We start from the raw sequence: 23,142 nt of genomic DNA on the forward strand, positions 1-23,142 counted from the left end.
ATATACATGTATGTATGTATATCAATACATATATATCAATACACACACACACACACACACTATAAAAAACTATAAAACTATAAATTTTATAATATAGTTTTATAAAAAACTATAAAACTATAAATTTGAGAGGGGGCTTGGAAGACAGCAACACAATCTCCAGGGATAGGAGGGGTTTTTAATTCATTGCAGCCAGTGCTGCAGTCCTGGGGAGTCCAGGGATTCCAGGGAGCCCTCCGCAGTGCCCCCCTTGCCGACAAAAGTCAACAAAACGGGAAAAATGGACACATCCAATTTCATGGCAAAAAACTGGAAGTGCCCTCTTTTTTTCTTTTTTACATTTTTACAGGAAAGGGGAGCCCTGCGGAGGATTTCCAGGACCCCCCAGTGTTTGCTGTAGGGGAAAAGAAAAGCCCTCCCATCCCTTGGCATAATGCATCAGACCAATGGACTCTAGAGAGAAGCTTGGCTTCCACATTCTGTCAACCACAGGTTCTGGATCGTCTTCAGGGGGAGCCCCATGTAGGGTGCCCCACGGTCATCCAAACTCAGTGTTGCTAAGATGTAGATGAGAGCAGTCAGTTCTATTTTTTATTTGTTAGTTTTGTTTTTCCATGAGTGGGTGTAGCTGAGGCACCAGCTGAAGCAAGTTGGAAGCTAAAAGAATTTCAAGGGCTTTCAAAACAAGAGACAATTGTGCTGGCCCATGTGGACCACCCAGCATTTTTTTGACAGGAGCAGCAGGAGTGATTGGGAGTAAAGGGAAATGCACAACCAGATTGTCCAAAGACTCTTTCACCTTGGGAATGAGTGTGCTCTTTCAGGACCTTGGAAGATGAACTAGAGGAATGGGAGCAGGTGTGACTGATCTCTGTCTTGAACCTCACTCCTAGAAGAGTGACTGAGGACTGAGAACTTCAGCCATACAGACCTCAAAGTCAACATTGGAAGTGATCCATTCCACTCTTTTATTTCTCCAAAGTCCCCATAAAGACAATGTTGTGTCATCATGTAGTGCTCTACTGCAAGTGCATTTCCTGGTCACTCCTGAGTTCCCAGGCTTCTTGGAAAAAATGATCTTTTCTGAGCATGCTTAGAATAGTCCAGCAGTGACCAAAACTTATGGTGAGACTCATTCTACCATAAGTTCCTTCACACCAAATCCTTCCCATCAAACGTCCATGCTGCTGCAGGGGTTTGGGGAAAAGATTAAAGTGCTGTCAGACAGTGTTGTCTACAGACAACAGACTGAGAGCATAATGTTGATGGGTTATGCAGAATAGCCCAAATGTGGTGTGATATGGGACTATCTTGCACTGGCTACTCATATCTCATTTATTCAGGCTGTCTGAAAGAAATTGTCACTTCTGAGTACATCAGAAAGCTTTATGTAATGCAGTTTAATCAAAATCAACACAATATTAGGGCATTACTTAATATTAATTCATTATTTAATGGTTCCTTCTCATTAACTGGTCTTTTTTGTTCAGTTCAGGTCTCACTAGAATAATGTAGCACTTGGGGGAAAAGATACAAAACAGGAGCCCAGAACTGGAGGCTAAGATGGAGAAGATCTCCACAGCCACCATGTACTTCCCCTTGGTGCTCAGGTAAGAAGGAACAAAGGACAACCACACACTTGAAAAGACCAGCATGCTGAAGGTGATGAACTTGGCTTCATTGAAACTGTCCGGCAACTTCCTGGCTAGAAAGGCCACAGAGAAGCTGACAAGGGAGAGGACACCCAAGTAACCCAACACAGAGTAAAACATGAGAGGTGACCCTTCATTACATTTCAGTACAATTTCTTTGACAAATGAGTGCATGTCCAAATCTGGGAATGGGGGAGAGGTTGCTAACCACACAGTACAAAGAGTGGTTTGAAGAAGGGTGCAGGGAAGGACGATGAAGGTTGACAGTCCTTTCCCCACCCACGTCCTGATCCTGGATCCTGGCTTGGTGGCCATGAATGCCAAAACAACCATGATGGTCTTGGCCAACACACAAGAAACAGCCATTGAGAAGATGATACCAAAAGTAGTTTGTTGAAAAAGGCATGATAACTTTTGTGGCTGGCCTATGAAAAGAAACACGGAAAGGAAGGAGACCAGGAGGGAGGTGAGAAGAGTGTAGGTGAGTTTCCTGTTGTTGGCTTTGACGATGGGAGTGTCCTGGTGCTTCATGAAGATCCCAAGCACCAAAGTGGTGATGAAGGACAAGGAAAGAGCACAAGCAGACAGAGAAATCCCCAAAGGTTCTGTATAGGACAAGAAGCTGATAACTTTTGGAAGACAGAAATCCCGGTCCTTGTTGGGATACTGATCTTCTGGACATTGAACACAAACATCCATGTCTGTAAGAGAAATATAAGTTTTCTGTACCGTTTCTTGCAGGAAAAATAATATTATTACTATTATTATTATTCCATCTGTGTGCATGGTGCTGTACATAGACTGGAAAAAACAATTTCGGCCCTTAGGAACTTGCATTCTGGATTGGAAAATAAAAATAAATTATTCCTTTCTGATGCCTGTAAAGACAAAGTATGAAAAGCAAAGTTGTAGAGATGGTTCAGGCTTGGGACATTGGGAGAACGGCAGCTGCAGCTTCCACAGCATCCAACCCTTGGACCTGAAAGCTCCACTCGGGGCTGCTCAGATTTTGCAGCAGGAATATCATTGTCACAGATCTGAGTAGCCCCATAGAGTAAGCCTGAAGGGGACAAATGTTCCTACCCCAAGCTGACCTCCAGCAGCCTCTAGTCCCACATTGGATGTGGTGGATGCAGCATTGGCCTCCTGAATCGCAGTGCAGGACTGTTGAGAGGATGCAGTTTGGTGTGTCTTGTCAATGGTCAACAACCCGGTGGCGGGCCTTGACATGTTTAGCACCTTGTCACTGTGCCTTGACATGAAAAAGGTTGAAAGTCACTGGTCTACGGTGTCCCTGGGTGTGTGTGTGCTGGATTACAGTTCATCTAGCTCATAGTGAACACAGTAGGTCTTACCTTCCTGGTTGGAAATCTTTCCTTCTGGACATGGAAGGCAATTGTAACAGCAAGATGGCTTCCCTTCTATTTTGGTCTTACTGTAGCCAGGAGGGCAATTGTTGTTGCAAAGAGAAAGAGGTTGTGTCTGTTCAGAAATGAAAGAGGACAGTGGTTTAACATTCAACCAAGTGTGTGTTTACACACTACTTCCAGAGCTGTGTTTTTGCCACAGTTTCAGAAGACCTCCAAGTGGAGGCAGATGTCTTCAGAAAAGAAATTCAAGGTGTTTCCAAATACCTAAAAGAGAAGTGTGCTGAATGAGCACCAATGACTGTAAAGAGATTGCTTTTGGAGCAGTACTTGTACATACACCCTTATCTAAATCTTACTCTGAAGCAGAACTTACTCAAGAAAATATCTACCTCCAAACCATTTTTAACTGAACACGTGGGTGTAGCTGTTGCTGGATCTTGCAGAACATGGTCCTTGGAAGCAAATCCGTCTCATCCAGGCAGATTTGTGAGGCACAAGGAAGCCTGCTGCCTTCCAAATGTCATATCAGTGACAGAATAACTGTATAGACTACGTGATTACCCCATGGATTGTCTGTAGTACCTACCTGGTTAAACTGGCTGGGCCACACAATGACATGCTCATGAATTTTGAGCACTTTGTCTGGGGGAGCTTGTGGTTCCATGGTTCCAAGTTTGACTCTCTGAAAGGACTGGTTTGGGAATATCACCCAGTTAAGAATATCAAAACCAGCAACAAGTTCTCCATCTTGGTCAAAGGACACTTTTTCCCCAGCACTGTTGTTAAAGGATACACTTCTCAGAAAGCCATGGAGCTTGTTTAAAGGGAAAATAGGACAATAAATATTTGCACTCATAGATGTTCTTCATCATAAATATTACTAATAAAACGTAGGGGAATTGGTGTTTTTAACTGCTTTGTAGTGGCTCATGGGATCAAAGTACTTGTAGTGATCGTAACAGAAACAGAACTAGAAAAAGGTGAACAAGGAGTTTCGTAGCCCAATCCTGAGCTGCCCAGAGGAACAGCAGCACCAAAATGGCTGCGAGTGCATCCAAAGCACACCTGGCAGCCATTGCCAACTCCTCTGGCGAAGGGACATTTGTCCCCCTCCCCCTCCCCCGTAAGCAAGCATGCCCCACAATGGGTTACTCAGGTCTGAGCCAGCTATTTAGCTGAGGCAGAGTTGAGAGGCCCCGTTTTGGACCAGGAGGCTTAACGCAGGGTTCTGGATCTGGCGGTACAGAGCTGTGCCAGTCCCACCTGCCTCTCGCCCCGCTCTCATCCCCTGCCCCAACATCCCCAACCCTCCCTGCCTCCCACCTACCCCAACTCTTAATAAGAGCTTCGTGTGGTTCAGCTGGCTGGCAGTAAAATGAAAGATATGAAAATCATAGCAGCAGATACAAAACAAATCTGTGCACACTGAGGGCCCTGTTCTTACACGTTTCTCATGGATCTTGTAGAAATATCTCCTGCCACGGTGCGGTTGAAAGTAACCAATAGATTGATGTGCTTACTTTAAAACATTTATACTTTGCTACCTTTATCTGGCCAAGATATTACCTGCCAAGGCTGATGATCCAGGGGCCTTCTTCTCCAAAGACTTATCCTGGTACTGTGTTTGATTTGGGATGAGTACATGGAATGCAAGGCATGTGCCACAGCACAGACAGCATTGTAGACGCTGTAGCTGTGGCCGGTCATGCTTGTTTCAAAGACAGACTCAGGCAGAGTCTCCAGCTTCTCCTCTCCAGTGCAGATCTCCCTGCCCTCCTCCTCTGCTACAGAGCTGGGGAATGCACAGGCAAAAGCCTCGTCCCAGAATTCCCTGATGAAGCCATCTTCTTTGTACAAGGTGGGGCTTCTCTTCTGAAGGGATGTCTGGAATCCAGGCACCTGCTTTGAGTGGATGGCAAAAGACAGCGCGCCATGGAGGAAGTGGATGTCCCAACTTCTTTGGAAGGGAAATGAAGTGAAGTCCATCTGGGCTGTCAGAATACAGACTTTAGACAACATATGTCTATTCTCAAATTCAAGAATATGAGGCATTATTCTTAGTATCATCATGGTTTGAATTCCCCCATGTACAAGCACAATGTTGGCACTGCTCCCCCAAACAACTCTGACGGTTTCGAACCCTTCTCCCACCATTTCAGTGACTTGACTCACAGATGTTATTTTGGGGATTGTTTCTATGAAGGCAAAGCAAATCCCTTTCTGGGAAAATGTGGGAAGCACATCTTGTATAAACTGCTCTCCACAGTCATCATCTATATAGATCACCCCAATCCATGTCCAGCTGAAATGAAGCAGTAATTTGAGAATCCCCATATATTGCTGGTTCGAACTCGGGAACACTCGATAGAAGAAAGCAAGTTGTTCTTTGGTACTCATCACTGGAGCAGTTCCATACGTGAGCTACAGACAATAAAAAAAGAAGAAAGAGGAAGATCTGTTGTTAGATATCACACTGTTTTAAGTAGCATTTCTATTCCTTCAGCTATGGATGTGGACATATCCACACACCATCGTCAGTGCCCTACTGTCAGAAACATGTCAGGAAAGGGTTGGAACAGGGAGGGGAAAGGCAGGATGGGTGGAACGGAAGAGAGAGTGGGCAGAATGTGGGGGTAATGAGGCAGGGAAGAGGGCAATCAGGCCTGGGATCGGGACCGCATTGGCAAGTGTGGTGCTTGCCAAATTCCGACCCCCTTCCAGTGCCTGTGTCAATGCAGATTGCACCAGCAATTGCGCTGCAAAATGGTATGTAAAATTGAGCTGTAAAATGACCCTATTAGGCCCCTTCTAATTCTATGATTCTTTGGTACAAGTCAGGTCAATTTCAGGATTGCAGAAATGTTGTCCATTCTCATGCCGACTGCTGTGAATTCAAAAATGAAATGAAATTCATTTCAAAAATGAAAAAACACTTCCTTTCAAACGTCTGAATAAATCTAAACATTGCTGGGCATGAACCCCATTTAACAAAGTCACATTTATTGCTGAGCAGTGGCGTCACTAGGATTTGTGTCACCTGGTGCGGGAGGAGTGAGTATCACCCCATGCAGTGGGTGGGGCAACGCCCCAGGTGGTGGGTGTGGTGATGTGCCATAGCCCTGCCACACTGGTTTTGTGGCTATACCTTTTGTTAGAACACAGATATTTCAATGTGGTTTGCTTCATTGCATTCTGCATGAAAATACGCATTGATTGATAGATAACATGATGGTGTTATTCCTCCAAATTCTGATTTTAGTGATGTTGAAAACTTGTAGAGCAGGGGTGTCAAACTCATTTCATACAGAGGGCCACATAGCATTCAGGATGCCTGCTGAGGGCCAGAAATGATGTCATTAGGCAAGAAGTGATGTCATTAAACAGGTCATAACCAAAAAGAAACACTTTTTTCTCACTTAGGAACTCATTAGCTGCAAATGACAGAAGAGAAAATATATGAATCTTGATCATATTTCAAGATATGGGAGAGCCCAATTTTCATGTGGGCTGCCCTTTCAGCAGTAACACCTCAGCAGTGCTCAACAGCTGAGAGCCTGAGGGCCGCATAAAAAGCTTCCACAAGCCACATCCGGCCCCCGGGCCTTATGTTTGACACCCCTGTTGTAGAGTCTCACACACACAAACCTCGTGTCAACTTACTAACACCTTATTGCAGCAGTTCTCAAACGTTTAGCACAGGGACCCACTTTTTAAAATGACAATCTGTCCAGGACCCATTGGAAGTGATGTCATGGGCAGAAGTGACATCATCAAGCAAATTAAAATAATTATAAATATTTCACTTAAAATAAAAGAAATAATTAATTAAGGGGGAGCCAGTCCTGTTCCACCAAGTGAATCTACTCTGAAGTAAGTCCCATAGTGGTCAATGGGGCTTACTCTCAGGAAAGTGTTGATAGGATTGCAGCCTGTGAGCCCAATCCTATGCATGTCTACTCTGAAGTAAGTCCCATAGTGGTCAGTGGGGCTTACTCTCAGGAAAGTGTTGGTAGGATTGCAGCCTGTGAGCCCAATCCTAGTAGTAGTAGTAGTAGTATTAGTATTAGTATTAGTAGTAGTAGTAGTAGTAGTAGTAGCTTTCTTATCATTGTGCTACAGCACAACGAAATTTATGCACCTTTGAGATACAAGCATAAATATATACTACAGTTCCAACAATCACACTCTGCACATTCACCCGCACATTATATACAACATGTATCATAATATAAAAACAGTATAACAGACCATAATGCCCAGGAGCATGATGACAACTATATTGCCTTGTTCAACGTAATTATGGCTGTGGGATAAAAACTGTTCAGAAATCGTGTGGTGCTGCTCTCATAGTTCTGTATCGTCTACTCGAAGGCAACAGTTCAAAGAACTTATGAAACAGATGGAAGGGGTCTCTCAGAATACTATGTGACTTCTGCAGACAGCCAGATGTATAGATGTCCTCCAAAGCTGGTAGATGAAGGTTGAGGATGTGCTGCGCAATCTTAATAATTCTCTGCAGAGCTTTTTTGTCCCCTGCAGAGCAATTTCCATGCCACACCAAGATATCATAGGTTAGGACACTCTCAATGGTGCAACGATAGTAAGACACAAGCAGCTGCTGTGACAAATTGAACCTCCCAAACTGCCTCAGAAAATATAACCAGGCGCATCACCTGCTGCAGCCCACACACACACACACACACACACACACACACCCTGCACACCCCTAGGGACCCCAGTGTATCTGAGTACATTGCACAGGATTAAGCTGCAAAGTATTCTTTCCTTTTATCCCAGGTAACAATCAGATCTTTAACCGACACTCAGGATGCATCCTGTTGCCTTAAAAAAAAATCACCATTTCTGAACCTCAAACTGCAAAATCACACCTGAAAGTCAACACAGATGTGAACAATTTGCTAAACTGCAACGCTTCATGTGCAAACCTTACTTGTGGCATCTTGTAAATACCCAGGATGGCTGCCATTTGGAGACCGACCTCAAAATTAGGACCGCCAATGACAGCTGCTGGAATGTTCTCAGCATCACACTTGTAGTTAGGAGTAAATCTGCCTCGTCTGGAGAGAAGTTCCATTGAGGCATGTAAGGTCCACCTTGGACGGAAATGGCTATTATAGATGTGGAAGCCCAGCGTGAGGTTGGGGAGGATGTGGGGATTTTCATTGATCTCCTTTACTGCAAATTCCAGGGCTGGGATGTGCTGGTACAACTGAGTCATCATCCTGCCATTAATGAAACAAACAGAATATAGATTCAATGCCATTTTCTAAGTTTGAAATTGAATGCAATCTGTAGGAACATAAGAACAATAGAAGAGCCCACTAGATCCAATTTGCTCCAGAAATTTCTCCAATCCCCTTTTAAAGGCATCTAGGAAAGATGCCATCACTACTTCCTGTGGCAAGTAGTTCCACAAACTAATTACACGCTGGGCAAAAAAATATTTTCTTTTTCTTTCCTAACTCTCCCAACACTCAATTTTAGCAGATGTCCCCTAGTTCTGGTGCTATGTGAGAGAGAAAAGAGCATCTCTCTCTATCCACTATATCCATACCCTGTATAATTTTGTATGTCTTAATCACGTGCCCCCTCAGGCAGCTCTTTTCTAGACTGAAGAGCCCCAATGTTGCTATGGTCTGTGTCCTAGTGAGGAGAGAGGAAAAATAGGCACATCATCCTGGGCACCCCCATGAACTCCAGCCCATCTCCTGGCTGTCCTATGGAAACTACGAGTTGGAGTGTTTGCATACACGTCACCGCAATGTATATTGTCTTCTTGCTATATCTTATCTTTAAGAAATTCAGCTGATTCTTTCCAATATCTCTCATCACTGGGTTGTATTGCTTCCTACCTCCACACAGTTTACAGTTTGTCACGTTTAGCTGTCCAATCTTTGGACTGAAGCAAGGGGGTGGCATTCACAGGAAGGGTGTTCTTGGTGTTGTGGCATTCCCTCTTGGATCAATCAGCCCCCTCTCCGAACACATGCTGTCAGGGCTTGAACTGAACATCTGAAGATGTGATAGAATGCTCAGTTTCCATTGCTCCTGGATATCCTTTGTGGGCATTTTTTTAAAAATAGTAGGGATTGTTATTGCTGTCTAGGAGCAGAGGAGGGCACCCTCATTGAATGGCTGGCGCAAATGGAACTACTTGTGAGTAGGGCTGCCAAGGATCAGGTTGTCCTGATAAGCCTCCCAGCTGCTGACGCTTCTGTCCCAACACTCACCCAGTCCCTTCTACCCCTTCTGCCCTCTTTACAGATGGGCAGGGACATCAGGGCAGTGTTCAGAGAGCTCCAATACATGCACACACTCCCTGACGTAGCTCCATTTTTCCCACTTTTTTAAGGGGGGCTTTTTGAAGAGGGGGCAATTTGACTCAAGTCTATTAGAGTCACTAAAAGGTGACTCAGAGGCCCAGAAAGTGCCCCCATTAGGACTGCTTTTAGAGTAGGGGGGCAGTGACTCGGCGACTCAACTTGAGTCAAGCCCCTGTTGATTAGCATGTTCAGAATGTTCTGCACCGAGAAATATCATTTTACTTGAATTCTTGAACATCACAATGCCACTTTCTCCTGGGTGGAAACTTTGAGATAGGAAAACAGATTGCTATACTGCAGGCACAATTTGAGGGAACAGAATTCTGTGAGATCATCTCTTTCCCAGCGGTGCTGTACCATGTACATATAGGGTTGAACATTAGGGATCACAAGAGGAAATGAGGTACATTTTTTGATTGTCCAATCTGCACTTCTGCAAGCACATGAGGAAGAGAGTGCACACGAATTGGTTGTGTGGCAACTTGTGCATTGTGTTGATAAACATGTTTCTCAAGTAGAAAGCAAAGCCAGAATTTAATTTGGATTTATCTAGTTGAGAATCTTCCACTGTTACTTCTGCCTGTGCAGGACACCATCCTGGAATTGAATAATAACCAGAGATACAATCTATAGTTCAGAAAAGAAAAGAAGCTGAAAACAGATCCCAAGACATAGTTGTGCACTAATGAAAATAAATGTGTTTGGGTGCTCAAAATGAGATCAGCATCAGTGGTTGTTCCAAATGCCCGGAAGCAAAGTGGGGAGACTTCATCCTGTTGTTCTGATGGAACTCAAGGGGAAAATGGCACATCTTTCTGCATGTGACCAGTATGTTCAGAAGATGTAGTTAACACTCTTTGACACAAACTACACTAAACACACTAAACTAAAGTGGGGAAATACATAGTGTCAAGAATTCTATATTCCCTAGATGTGAAATTCCAACTAATTTCAATTGATTGAACTGGGCTGGAGAAGAATATATTCAACTCAGAGACAAAACAAGGTTATCATAAAAAACAGAATCTCCCTTACATGAGCTCATTGAAGAGTTCCTGGGATGGATGTTTTTCATAAATTATTGTGTTGGAAAATCTGTAGATCTGAGAGACAACAGCAGCAATGATGAGATCTCCAGACCGATAATATTGGTGGAGAATGGGAAGAGGGTCACTGATGGTGCATTTACCAGCAGGGACACTGAGTCCCACCTGAGGCAGCAGAAATGCCAAGACTGCAAACATGAACATCTCACAGGAAAATGTGGCTTTGAGACACTATTTCCTCGGATCCCACACTGTCTTGCAGAGGTGCCTCAGCTCTAGTGCCTCTTATGAATCACCATTCATTCCGCTGATTGAAATTTCAGATACTTTAAAGAGTCATAGATGGATAGAACTCTGCCTGTCCCTGGCATCATCTTGGAATGATCCAGGGGATATTGACAACATCCTTCACTGTTGTTCTCTAATTGTGGGAGTGAATTTCCCTGAGGATGTGGAGAAGCAGAAGTAGTTAGTGTTAATTTAATAATGAAAGGGGTGATAATCACATTCTCAGAGCTGAAGTTTCTTTGGGACATTGCATCAGAAAACATGCTGGTCAGGTCTTCACAAAAGTTTTCTGCTGACCTCCTTGCGGGGGGAGCAAAAAGTGTGAAATAAACTGAGTAAGGAGAATGGCATTCAGAATAGTTTTTTTTAAGTACCTCAAAGAAAAATGTTTTTTTAAAAGATTTTTTGAAGATATCATAGTGTTTTGCAGAAGATCAAACCAGGAAGTTTCATTCATAGGGAGTAATCAAGGTTTTCCTACTATTTATTTTTTTCACAGGCCTGCAATTATTTTTTTTTTTTTCAAATGATTAGCTGATGTGCTTCAAGGTGTCTGCAGCCAGAGCAATGAACTTAAGGGAGAACCTTGTTAGCCACATTCTGTCCCAACAGCAGTTTCTAGATCTGGGGTGTCAAACACATTTCATACAGAGGGCCGAAGTTTGCATTCAGGACTCCAGCTGAGGGCCAGAAGTGATGTCATTAAGCAGAAAGTGACATAATTAAGCAGCTAATTATCAGAAATCAGACCTCATATAGAAACTCATTAACTGCAAATGAGAGAACAGAAATCTTGATCATATTTTCAAGATTTGGGAAAGCCCAATTTTCAAGTGGGCTGCCATTTCAGCTAGATCACCTCTGCAGCTGAGAGCCTGAGGGCCGGATAAAAAGCTTCCGGGGGCTGTTCTAGGTCATCTTCAGGGGCAGCCCCATGAGGACTGAATTACAAAAATCTGAACTCAATGTTGCTTAAGATGACCCAAAGGAATGGTGTTGAAACCTAACCCTTGAACAGTGACTGAGGACAGAAAGTTTGAGCTTAGCAGAGGCAAGAAAGGAAGCAATTTCACCATTTTATATTTCGAAAGCACCTTCAATACAATGTTGGGCCCAATCCTAAGCCCTTATATGTCCAAAGCACCTTCAATACAATGTTGGGCCCAATCCTAACCCCTTATGCCAGTGCTTTCCAGCACTGACATAAGGGCAGTGCAGTTCTGAGGAAAGGGAACAAACATCCCCTTACTTTGAGGAGGCCTCCATGGGTGACACCCAACTGCAGCATGCAGCACACATCCCATTGGCACCGCTATGCCAGTGCTAGAAAGCCCTGACATAAGGGGTTAGGATTGGGCCTGTTGTGTCATTATATAGTGTCCTACTGCAAATTTTTGGAAGAAGAAATGATTCTGCCAATAGACATCCCCGAGCACTAGTGATGGAGATACATTTCCTGGTCACTCCAGAGAAGGCAGAGCAGGAAAGGTTGATGTGAAACAGTTGTGAAAGCTGTAAGCATTGGCAGTTTTTTTCTAAATATGCTACTGAGGAAATCTATAAAAAAGTATTTTATTTATTTTAATAGATGCATGTCCTGCTTTCCTCTTTATAATTTGAAGTAGCTCATAATAATAAATGAAGAAAGCAGTGCTGTAGCTAAGGGGGTGCTGAGGGTAGCAATTGCTCTGGGCAAAAAGCTTTAGGAAGCAACAACCTGAGATTGACGCTTGTGAAAAGATTGGTATATTTGAATAATACCACTATGCTATATACAATTTGATATGGAATATTAGAGTTTCATTTAATATTCCTTCTCATTAGCTGCTCCCTTCTGTTTAATTCAGGTCTCACTATAATAATGTAGCATTTGGGGGAAAAGATACAAAATAGTAACCCAAAACTGGATACTAAAATCGAGAAGATCTCCACAGCCACCATGTACTTCCCCTTGGTGCTCAGGTAAGAGGGAATAAAGGAGAACCACACACTGCAAAAGACCAGCATGCTGAATGTGATGAACTTGGCTTCGTTGAAACTGTCCGGCAACTTCCTGGCTAGAAAGGCCACAGAGAAGCTGACAAGGGAGAGGACACCCAAGTAGCCCAACACAGAGTAAAACATGAGAGGTGACCCTTCGTTACATTTCAGTACAATCTCTTTGACAAATGAGTGCATGTCCAAATCTGGGAATGGGGGAGAGGTTGCTAACCACACAGTACAAAGAGTGGCTTGAAGAAGGGTGCAGGGAAGGACGATGAAGGTTGACAGTCCTTTCCCCACCCACGTCCTCATCCTGGATCCTGGCTTGGTGGCCATGAATGCCAAAACAACTGTGATGGTCTTGGCCAACACACAAGAAACAGCCACTGAGAAGATGATACCAAAAGAAGTTTGTCGACAAAGGCATGATAACTTTTGCGGCTGGCCAATGAAGAGAAACACGGAAAGGAAGGAGAGCAGGAGGGAGGCGAGAAGAGTGTAGGTGAGGTTCCGGTTGTTGGCTTTGACAATGGGAGTGTCCTGGTGCTTCAGGAAGATCCCAAGCACCAAAGTGGTGATGAAGGACAAGGAAAGAGCACAAGTGGACAGAGAAATCCCCAGAGGTTCTGTGTAGGCCAAGAAGCTGATATCTTTTGGAAGACAGGAATCCTGGTCTTTGTTGGGATACTGATCTTTTGGACATTGAACACAGTCATTCATATCTGTAACAGAAAATGTGTCTTTTTTATGGACACAAAATTGTACATAAAATACAATATGTGCGGGAAGGAAGAGGTGGAGGTTAAAGGGCATGATGGAGAGGGTGGCTACTGATGTGGGTGACATGAGCCAGATGCTATGCCCTCCAGTATCTACTGGCATGCTTCCTTTCCCTTTTGTTTTACTTGGAGAAGGAAAATATAAATAAAGCTCTCTATTCCCTCCTCCATGCTGGATACAATGCAAACCTTCTTGGTTCAGCTGCATTGGTGGGAGATATGATTGGGCTACTCAACTGCATCATTGTTCCCAATGGGTCTATTTAGGTCTGTGCCAGCACTTTCACTAGTCCAGTTGGCCAAAGGGGGCATGTCGAGGACAGAAAGGAAGCAGAGGAGATAAGTGGTGCTGCTCTCACAGATATTTGACCCCTGCCCTTCCCCAACACATTTCCAGCTGGCCCCAATCCCCACCTGATAACCCCTCTTCCCACCCATGGCCCATGCCTCCCAACAACTTATCAGCACCAGTACTGGCTGGGTGCTATGTGGGTGTGCATGCAGGGTTGTTGCCACCCATTCATGCTGGTGGCCCCCTTTAATGTGCAACTTCTGCAGCAGTGAGCACATGCTGGGTTGCAGTACATATAGTTCATACTGGACATCATATATCTTACCCAGCTGGTTTGAAATCTTTCCTTCTGGACACGGAAGACAATTGTAACAGCAAAATTGCTTCCCTTCTATTTTGGTCTTACTATAGCCAGGAAGGCAAAGATCGTTGCAAAGAGATAGGGGCCGGGCCTGTTCATAAAGGAAAGAGGAGAGTGGTTTGATTTTTGAAAAGCTTTTTTGGGAATTTGTAAGTATCTGGTAGGTTCACAATAAAACCTGGGTTGCTGCTGACCATGAATAATAGAAGTGATTTCAGAAAGTTTCGGATGTTCAGTATACATACATATATACTTACATACATATAGATTGTATATATATTTCTCTCTCTCTCTCTCTCTCTCTCTCTCACACACACACACACACACACACACACCATGCAATTTACTTTATAGAACAGTTTTGTAGTGCAATCTGACCCACCTAACTGGTGTGCTCCATTACATTTATTTCAGGCAGAGTTTTGACAGCACCTGAGTAACAGCGCACACTGGAAAACAAAATGGTCACACCATCAACAGTCCATCGGGCCTACCTGATTAAACCAGTTGGGCCACACAATGATATCCTCGTGAATTTTGAGCACTTTCTCTGTGTTTGCTTGTGGTTCCATGGATCCAACGTTGACTCTCTGAAAGGACTGGTTTGGGAAGGTCACCCAGTTGAGAATATCAAAGCCAACAACAAGTTCTCCATGTTGGTCAAAGGACATTTTTTCCCCAACACTGTTGTTAAAGGATATGCTTCTCAGAAAATCATGGAGCTTAGGAGAGAAAGGGAGAATAAATGCTTGCAAATCACAGACATTCTTAAAAATAAATATTACTAATAAACTGTAGGGTGATGGCTGCTTTTAAATGCTTCCTAGTGGCTAACTGGATCAAAACACGTGTAGTTATAAGTAACAGGCATCAAAGTAGAAAAAGGACAAAGAACTTTGTACCCTAGAAGGAAAATGAATGAAGAAACTGAGAGCAAAGCATGACACAGGACTAGTGACAGAACATGGAGGAACAGGCAAATCTCCTCTCTCAGTGGAACCTTCTAGGGACAACTTGCACCACTTTCTACACCTTCAATGAGTATGATTCAGTACTGCACAGGTCTCAACCCAACAACCCTCTTCCACCAACAGCAATGCATATACGTGTGACATACAAGGCAGGGAACACAAGAAGTCCCCCCTAGGAGAAGGTCAATGGTCCAGCTAGTCTGGCATCCTGTTTCTCACAGCGTCCAGCCCAAATCCTCTGAGCAATTCAAAAGTGACCTTAGGATGGGCAAAGATGAGAGTTGACAGAGTGTTTGAGGGGTGTGGAAGAGGCCTCAGTGACTGTGCTGCGTGATCTTATCATACATTTACTTACAGGTTTCCTTACACACATTAGTGGCACCAGGGCATCTGCTCACCTTTCACTGGGGCAGAATGGCTGTGCTCTATGATGTCTCATTGGAACTTCAGTGGCACCAGGCATCTACTCACCTTTCGCAGGGGTGGAACCGCTGTGCTCTATGGTGTGTCATGCATTGTGTTCCCTCTGGAACATGAGTTCCAGGGGTGCAGTAGGTCCATAGGCTTGGGCTGTTACTGTTACATAAGCATGCATAGGATTGCAACCTAACACCACAAGCCTATGCACGTCTGCCCAGAAGTGGGTCCCATTACATTCAGTGTTATGCTGCATTCAACAGCTAGCTGTGTGTGAATAAGATTGGAGACAGGCAGCTCAAACCTAGTCTGCCCTTCATAGGCAGTGTCCTTCATCACAGCCCCAGTGCCGTGGGTGGGTGTTGAAAACATGCAAGACAAGTTTGTGCCTCCCAGAGAGGAAGCAGCACTGGCGTGGAGTCCTGCATGGTCCCATCAACACTGCAGATTGACCACAACCACTACTGGTGAGCAGATGACAGGCACGTGGAGGCTTGTGGGAGGACGGAGGAAGCCTGTCTTGGTGGGGGAGGGGAGGAGAGGGTGGAAGAGGAACCAGACTGGGTCTTTTCTACCAAATCCCAACAGTGGTTTTGGGGCTCACGATTTAGCTGGTGCAGACCAAAGAAGACCCATTGTGCAGACTGCAGCTTTACTTAGGGGAAGGGGACGAATGACCTTCCCCCAAGGAGTCCTCCAACCAATTTGGGTCTAGTGCTAGATCCAGCAGTAGCCATTTGGAGCTGCCGCACTGTGCTGGAGAAGACTGGGCCCTAAATTTTTAGATTTTGGGCAGAACAAGAGACACCAACTCCAGATTTATTGATTCATAGAACGTCAGGTTCCATGATGTTTATATCTTCCAGTTTGCTGCCAGTTGACAGACTTTGCACATGAGGAACATAATAAGAGTCAAATATTTATTTCATTTCTGTGGAGTAGAAGTGAACGTTGTCTGCTGTTGTTTGCTTTGGGAACCTTATAGTAGTGGGGAAAGGGAAAATATTTGTGCCCTTTTCCCCACTAATACAAGGTTGCCAAAGCAGACAACATTCACTTCTGCTCAACAGAAATGAAGTAATTATTTGACTCTTATTATGCTCTTCATGTGCAAAGTCCGTCAACTGGCAGCAAATTGGAAGATATAAACATCATGGAACGTGACGCCAATGTGGAGACACAGCTCTTTGCTCAGGGAAGGGCAATCAAAATGTGAACTTAAGCTCAGTTGTACAAAAATTTGTACTGCTTTGTTGTTGTACATGCATGTTGTACAAATGTTGTACTGCTTTGGCATTTATCAGGTCAAGATATTACCTGCCACGGCTGGTGATTGGAAAATGTGCTTCTCCCATGTCTCATCATTCTTCTGTGTTTGACTTGGGATGAGTACATGGAATGCAAAGCATGTGCCACAGCATAGACAGCATTGTAGACGCTGTAGCTGTGGCCAGTAATGCTCGTTTCAAAGACAGACCCAGGCAGAGTCTCCAGCTTCTCCTCTCCAGTGCAGATCTCCCTGCCCTCCTTCTCTGCTACAGAGCTGGGGAATGCACAGGCAAAAGCCTCTTCCCAGAATTCCCTGATGAAGCCATCTTCTTTGTGCAAGGTGGGCTTTCTCTCCTGAAGGGACATCTGGAATCCAAACACCTGCTTTGAGTGGATGGCAAAAGACAGAGCGCCATGGAGGAAGTGGATGTCCCAACTTCTTTGGAAGGGAAATGAAGTGAAGTCCATCTGGGCTGTCAGAAGCCAGACTTTAGACATCATTTGTCTATTCTCAAATTCAAGAATATGAGGCACCATTCTCAGCGTCATCATGGTTTGAATCTCCCCATGTACAAGCACAGCGTTGGCACTGCTCCCCCAAACAACTTTGACGGTTTCAAAACCTTCTCCCGCCATATCAGTGACTCGGCTCAGGCTTGTCAAAGGTGGGAATCGTTCTATGAAGTCAAAGCAAATGCCATTCTGCAAAAACATGGGAAGCACATCGTCAATGAATCTCTCTGTATTATCTTCAATATAAAGCACCCCAATCCATGTCCAGCTGAAATGAAGCAGTAACTGGAGAATCCCCCTATATTGCTGGTCCCCACTTGGAAACATTCGATGGAAAAAAGGAATTTGTGCTTCGTTACTCATCTCTGGAGCAGAGCCGTATATGAGCTGAAAACAATTGAAAAGAAGAATTAAGATTTCTCGATATATATTATATTGTGAATAGAATTCAAGTTCCATCACCTGTGGGTCTATCCAGCCAACATGATGTTTCTGTCTCATGGAGAGTCTTCTCTCTCTCTCTCTCTCTCTCTCTCTCTCTCTCTCTCTCTCTCTCTCTCTCTCGCTCTCGCTCTCTCTCTCTCTCTCTCTCTCAGCTTTAATTGATGGCTAAAGATGTGTAATAGATTGGCCATATTTTGTAGGATAATGTATTCTCTCTCTGGCCAAACCGATTTTTGCCCTGAGGGTTATTTTAAGCTGCCTTGGGCTGCTTTTATAGGAAAAGATGAGAATGTACATTTTTTGCAATAAGAACTTGTTTACAAATTAATTTTAAAAATGTCTTTGTGTGTTCTTATGATGTACTGAAATGGTCCTCAAGTTGAGACTGAATTCATCTGGAAAGAGGCAAGTCCATACCAAGGCAAGGAGGCTTGGAAATCCGCATAATGCACTATAGTCCACACTAAAATAAAACCTTTTCATCTGCTGAATCTGACTGAAGGGATACTTGCCCCGAGAGTTGTTCAGTGTTCATGCCATAGAAAGATGTTAGCTATCCATTTTTCCCAATGTAATTTGTTAATTTGAAAGTAATGTCATATAAATATCGAAACTGATGTATTTTTTTATATCTGACGTGCAAATTCTTTAACTGTCACATGAGAGGAAGATGAATCCCATTACTATGTGTGTGAGAAGAAAAATCTTTTTGGATTGTTCCTTCCACATTTTGTTTAGTTTAAAATGTCCTGGAACTAAGAAACTTGCTTCCCCATCCTATCCCCCACCACTGGCACAGATACCCGGGCATCAAAGGAGTGCAGGCTGCATCCAGTGACAGGCTGTACAATCTAACAGCCAGCATGACCAAGGCTACCAAGTCACCTATGGGTCTCTACCAGTCCAAGGAGAGAAAGGGGGAGAGTGGGTGTTTGGAGAGTGGGGGCATGAGAAAGAAGGGGTACCCCCTCCCATCATCCCCAAAACTCCCCCTCCCCACCTAGGTCACCCATCTGCTGCCAACTGACCAACACATGTGAATGGTTTGCTAACCTTTGACGCTTCCTGCACAAATCTTACTTGTGGCATCTTGTAAATACACAGGATGTTTGCCATGTGAAGACAGACATTAGAATTAGGTCCGCCAATGACAGCTGCCGGAAGATTCTCAGCATCACACTTGTAGTTAGGAGTAAATCTGCCCCTCCTGGAGAGAAGTTCCATTGAGGCACGAAAGGTCCACCTTGGACGGAAATGACTGTTATAGATGTGGAAGCCCAGGGTGAGGTTGGGTAGGATGTGGGGATTTCCGTTGATCTCCTTTACTGCAAATTCCAAGGCTGGGATCTGCTGGTAGATCTGAGTCATCATCCTGCCATTAATGTAACAAACAGCATTATAGTGTTAATGTCTATTTCTAAATTGAAACGGAATGCAATCTGGACAATGATATCCTGTTGCTAATGCTCCGTCTGGCAGGGAAGAGAGAAGAGACATGGGCACGTCATCCTGGACACTCCACCTCTATGAATTCCAGCCCATCTCCTGGCTGCTCTATGGAAACTACGAGTTGAAGTGTTTACATATACATCACTGCAATGTGCATTATCTTATTATTGCTATAACTTGACTTTAAGAAATTCATGTGATGCTTTAGAATGCTTTGACTTTTGTGGTTATATGGCCTCCTACCTCAATGCAGGCTCTAGTTTGTAGTATCTGACTGTCAAATCTTTGGACTGAAGCAAGGGAGTAACAGTCCAAGGAAGGGTGTTCTTGGTGGTGGCCCCCCACAAATGCAGCATTCCCTGTAGGATGAATTACAATCAGCCCCATCACTGAAGACCTGCTGGCAGGGCTTGAAGATCTAATGATGTGATAGCATGGTCAGTTTCCATTACTCTTGGATATCCTTTGTAGGCATTTAAAAAAAAAAATTATAGAGAATATCATTTCTGTCTACCCTTTCATATAAGGTGCAGAATATAGTTCACAATGTATTGTGCTATTGATTAGAATGTAAAGAACGTTCTGTACCTACAAATATCATTTTGATTGAATTCTTGACTATAACAATTCCACTTTCGCCTGGGAGGATGTTTTTAGATAGGATGAAAGATTGCTTTACTACAGACGGTTTGGGGGAACAGAATTCTACAAAATAATCAGTTTCCCAGGGTCTGCTACACCATGCACATAGAGGCTTGAATCCTATGGAACACAGGAGAAAATAAGGTGCATTTTTTTCATTGTTCCATGTGCACTTCTTCAAGTGCGTGTGGTAGACAGTGTACACGAATTTGATGTGTGACAACTTGTTGATAAACTTGTTGCCCAAGTAAAATGCCAAGCCAGAATTTAATGTAATTAGGATTTATTTATTCAAGAATCTTTCACTATTACTTCTGCTTGTGCAAGCCACCCTCCCTGAACGGAGTGATAACCTGAGATACAACCTTTATAAACAGAAAAGAAAAACAAAACTGAAATCAGATCCCAAATATCTAGTCTTGAAAGGAAAAAAAAATAGTGTCTGCATAGTCAAAACAATGTCAGCACCAGCAGTTGTACCAAATGCCTGGAAACCAAGTAGAGAGACTTCATCCAATTGTTGTAATGGAATTCAATGGGGAAAATGTCACATCGTTTTGCATGTATACTGTATGTTCACAAAACATAGTTAACACTAATTGACACAAACTAAACCCGATCAGTGGAGTAATACATAGTTTCAAGAATTCTACATTCCACATATCTGAAATCCCACCCAATTTCAATTGATTGAAATGGACTGCAGGAGAATAATTTCATTACTGCAACATGACAAGGTTAACATAAAAAACAGAATCTCCCTTACATGAGCTCATCAAAGAGTTCCTGAGATGGAGTTTTTTCAAAAGTTATTGTGTTTGAAAATCTGTAGATCTGAGAGACAATAGCAGCAATGACGAGGTCTCCGGAACAATAATATTGGTGGAGAATGGGAAGAGGGTCACTGATGGTGCATTTACCAACAGGAGCACTGAGCCCCACCTGAGGCAGCAGAAATGCCAAGACTGCAAACATGAACATCTCACAGGAAAATGTGGCTTTGAGACACTATTTTCTCGGATCCCACACTGTCATGTAAAGGTGCTTCAGCTCTAGTGCCTCTTATGAATCACCATTCATTCCGCTGATTGAGATTTCAGATACTTTAAAGAGTAACCTGTTGGATGGATAGAACTCTGCCTGTCTCTAGCATCATCTTGGAATAATCCAGGGGATATTGACAACATCCTTCATTGTTGTTCTCTAATTGTGGGTGTGATTCTCCCTAAGGATGTGAAGAAGCAGAAGTAGTTATGGTTAATTTAACCACGACAGGGGTGACAATTGCATACTCAGAGCTGAGGTTTCTCTGGGACATTGCATCAGAAAACATGCTGGTCACGTCTTCTCAAACATCTTCTGCTGACAACCTTAGGGAAGAGAAAAACTTGTGAAAATAAGTAAGGAGAAAGGCATTTAGAATAGTGTTCTTTTTTTCCTTCAGTGCAGGTTGAGTCTTATTATTTGCAAGAGTTCTGTTTCCAGAACTCTCTCACATTAATGAGACTTTTGTTAAACAACCTTTCCCCTTTAATTTAAAGAGCACTTCTCATCTGTTGAGATAAAAACACATGTGAAAAATCCATGCATATATAAGCTATACCAATATCTTAAAGAAAAATCTCTGAAAAGAATTTTTTTTTAAAAGGAGCATAGTGTTTTGCACAAGATTGAACCAGGAAACTTCCTTTCTAATTAAGATGTTTGTACTGTGTAATTTCAGCTTCATAGGTCTGCATTTTTGTTGTAAATGATTAGCTGGTGTGCTTCAAGGCGTCTGATGACCACATGTGTGTGGGGAGGAGGGGCACATGTGCACATTCCCTTGAAAGAAAGAGCATGAATGACAGCCAGGATATGATGGAAATGGCCAAGCACAAACCTTTCTGCATCTCAGTCAATAGATCTTGAATATGATTATTTTTTGCATTTGTAATATTTATATCTATTCTATATATGTATATTCTTCCCATCCACCAGGGTGCCTAAAAACATATCTTAAATATATATATACATTTTAATCAGAATAAAAATACAAAATCAAGGAGTTTAAAAAAGATTAAAAGATCCAGCAAACTAAAACTAGAAGACAATCAGGAATTCCAGTGGAGCATCGAAGGAATGCCCAATGAAAGAACGGAATTTTCTACACCCAACTAAAAGCAGGCAGTGACCTGGACAACCAGGCTAACCTCAGGAGTGAGTTTCACTGCCAACGGTGCTCCACGGAGGGGCTCTAGGCATGTCACTATGAGCTACACCTCTTTCAATGAAAGCGTGCTAAATATACTCCCAAATGCAGTACAAGGGCAAGTTCATATGGTAGAAGGTAGTCCTTCAAATATTCAGGACCCCACATTAACTATTATGACAGGACATTTAAACTGGATCTGGAAAGATAGTGGGAGCCAGAGAAGTGAATAAACATCAGCACAATGTAGCCAGAGCAATGGAGAATCTCAAGGGAGAATCTTGGCTGCCACCTTATACCCCACCAGCAGGTTCTGGATCATCTCCAGGGGCAGCCTCATGCAGATTCATTTCAAGAATCCAAACTCAGTGTTGCTAAGCTGTCGATGACAGTAGCCAGATCTGGACTTTTTACGAATGGACACAGTTTTTGCCCCAGCTGAAATGCAGGGAAAGCACACCTATATACTGAGGCAACTTTTCAAGGGCTTCCAAAGCAAGGGCCCATTTTGCTGGCCCCACATGAAGCCCCAACGATTCTGTTACCGGGAGCATTTGGAGAAATATCAAATGCACATATAGCACATGCAAAGTCTTGTTGACCTTGGGAAAGAACATGCTCTATCAAGTCCTTGATGCATGACCCAGATGAATGAGAGCATGTGGAACTGCCTGGTTTATAAGCTGAACCTCACCCCTTGAACAGAGACTGAGGACTGAAAGTTTGAGCTTTACAGAGGCAAGAAAGGAAGCAATTTCACCCTATTATTTGTCAAAAACACCTTCAATACAATGTTGTGTCATCATAAAGTGTTCTACTACAAGACTCTGGCAGAAGAGATGACTCTACCAACCAGCATCTACAAGTGCTAGTGATGGAGGTACATTTGCTGGTCATTCCAGAGAAGGTAGAGCTGGAAAGGCTGATGTGGAACAATTCTGAAAGGTGGAAGCATTTGCAGAATTTTCTATGTATGGGCAAACATACATTTTTTATTCCTTTTAACAGATGCATGCCCAGCCATTGAGAAGATGATAATAAGAGTGTTTTTAATATTTCCTTCTCATTAGCTGCTCCCTTTTGTTCAGTTCAGGCCTCACCACAATAATGTAGCATTTGGGGGAAAAGATA

The 23,142-nt window shown here is 43.3% G+C and overlaps 2 protein-coding genes across 2 annotated transcripts; both read right to left on the reverse strand.

The window, feature by feature from the left end:
* Positions 1-1,451: 1,451 nt before the first annotated feature.
* On the reverse strand, positions 1,452-10,616 carry LOC136653762 (vomeronasal type-2 receptor 26-like). The gene is made up of 6 exons (XM_066630643.1): positions 10,402-10,616; positions 7,974-8,151; positions 4,589-5,443; positions 3,609-3,836; positions 3,008-3,134; positions 1,452-2,353 (listed from the first exon to the last, which is right to left on the reverse strand). The coding sequence occupies exons 1-6, from the start codon at positions 10,614-10,616 to the stop codon at positions 1,452-1,454; spliced, it is 2,505 nt and encodes an 834-aa protein (XP_066486740.1).
* Positions 10,617-12,500: 1,884 nt separating this feature from the next.
* On the reverse strand, positions 12,501-19,100 carry LOC136653763 (vomeronasal type-2 receptor 26-like). Its single transcript, XM_066630644.1, has 5 exons — positions 18,810-19,100; positions 16,821-17,672; positions 14,610-14,837; positions 14,080-14,206; positions 12,501-13,405 (listed from the first exon to the last, which is right to left on the reverse strand). The coding sequence occupies exons 1-5, from the start codon at positions 19,098-19,100 to the stop codon at positions 12,501-12,503; spliced, it is 2,403 nt and encodes an 800-aa protein (XP_066486741.1).
* Between the last annotated feature and the right edge of the window lie 4,042 nt (positions 19,101-23,142).

The sequence above is a fragment of the Tiliqua scincoides genome, chromosome 5 (assembly GCF_035046505.1).
Source record: "Tiliqua scincoides isolate rTilSci1 chromosome 5, rTilSci1.hap2, whole genome shotgun sequence".
NCBI classification, from domain to species: Eukaryota; Metazoa; Chordata; class Lepidosauria; order Squamata; family Scincidae; genus Tiliqua; species Tiliqua scincoides.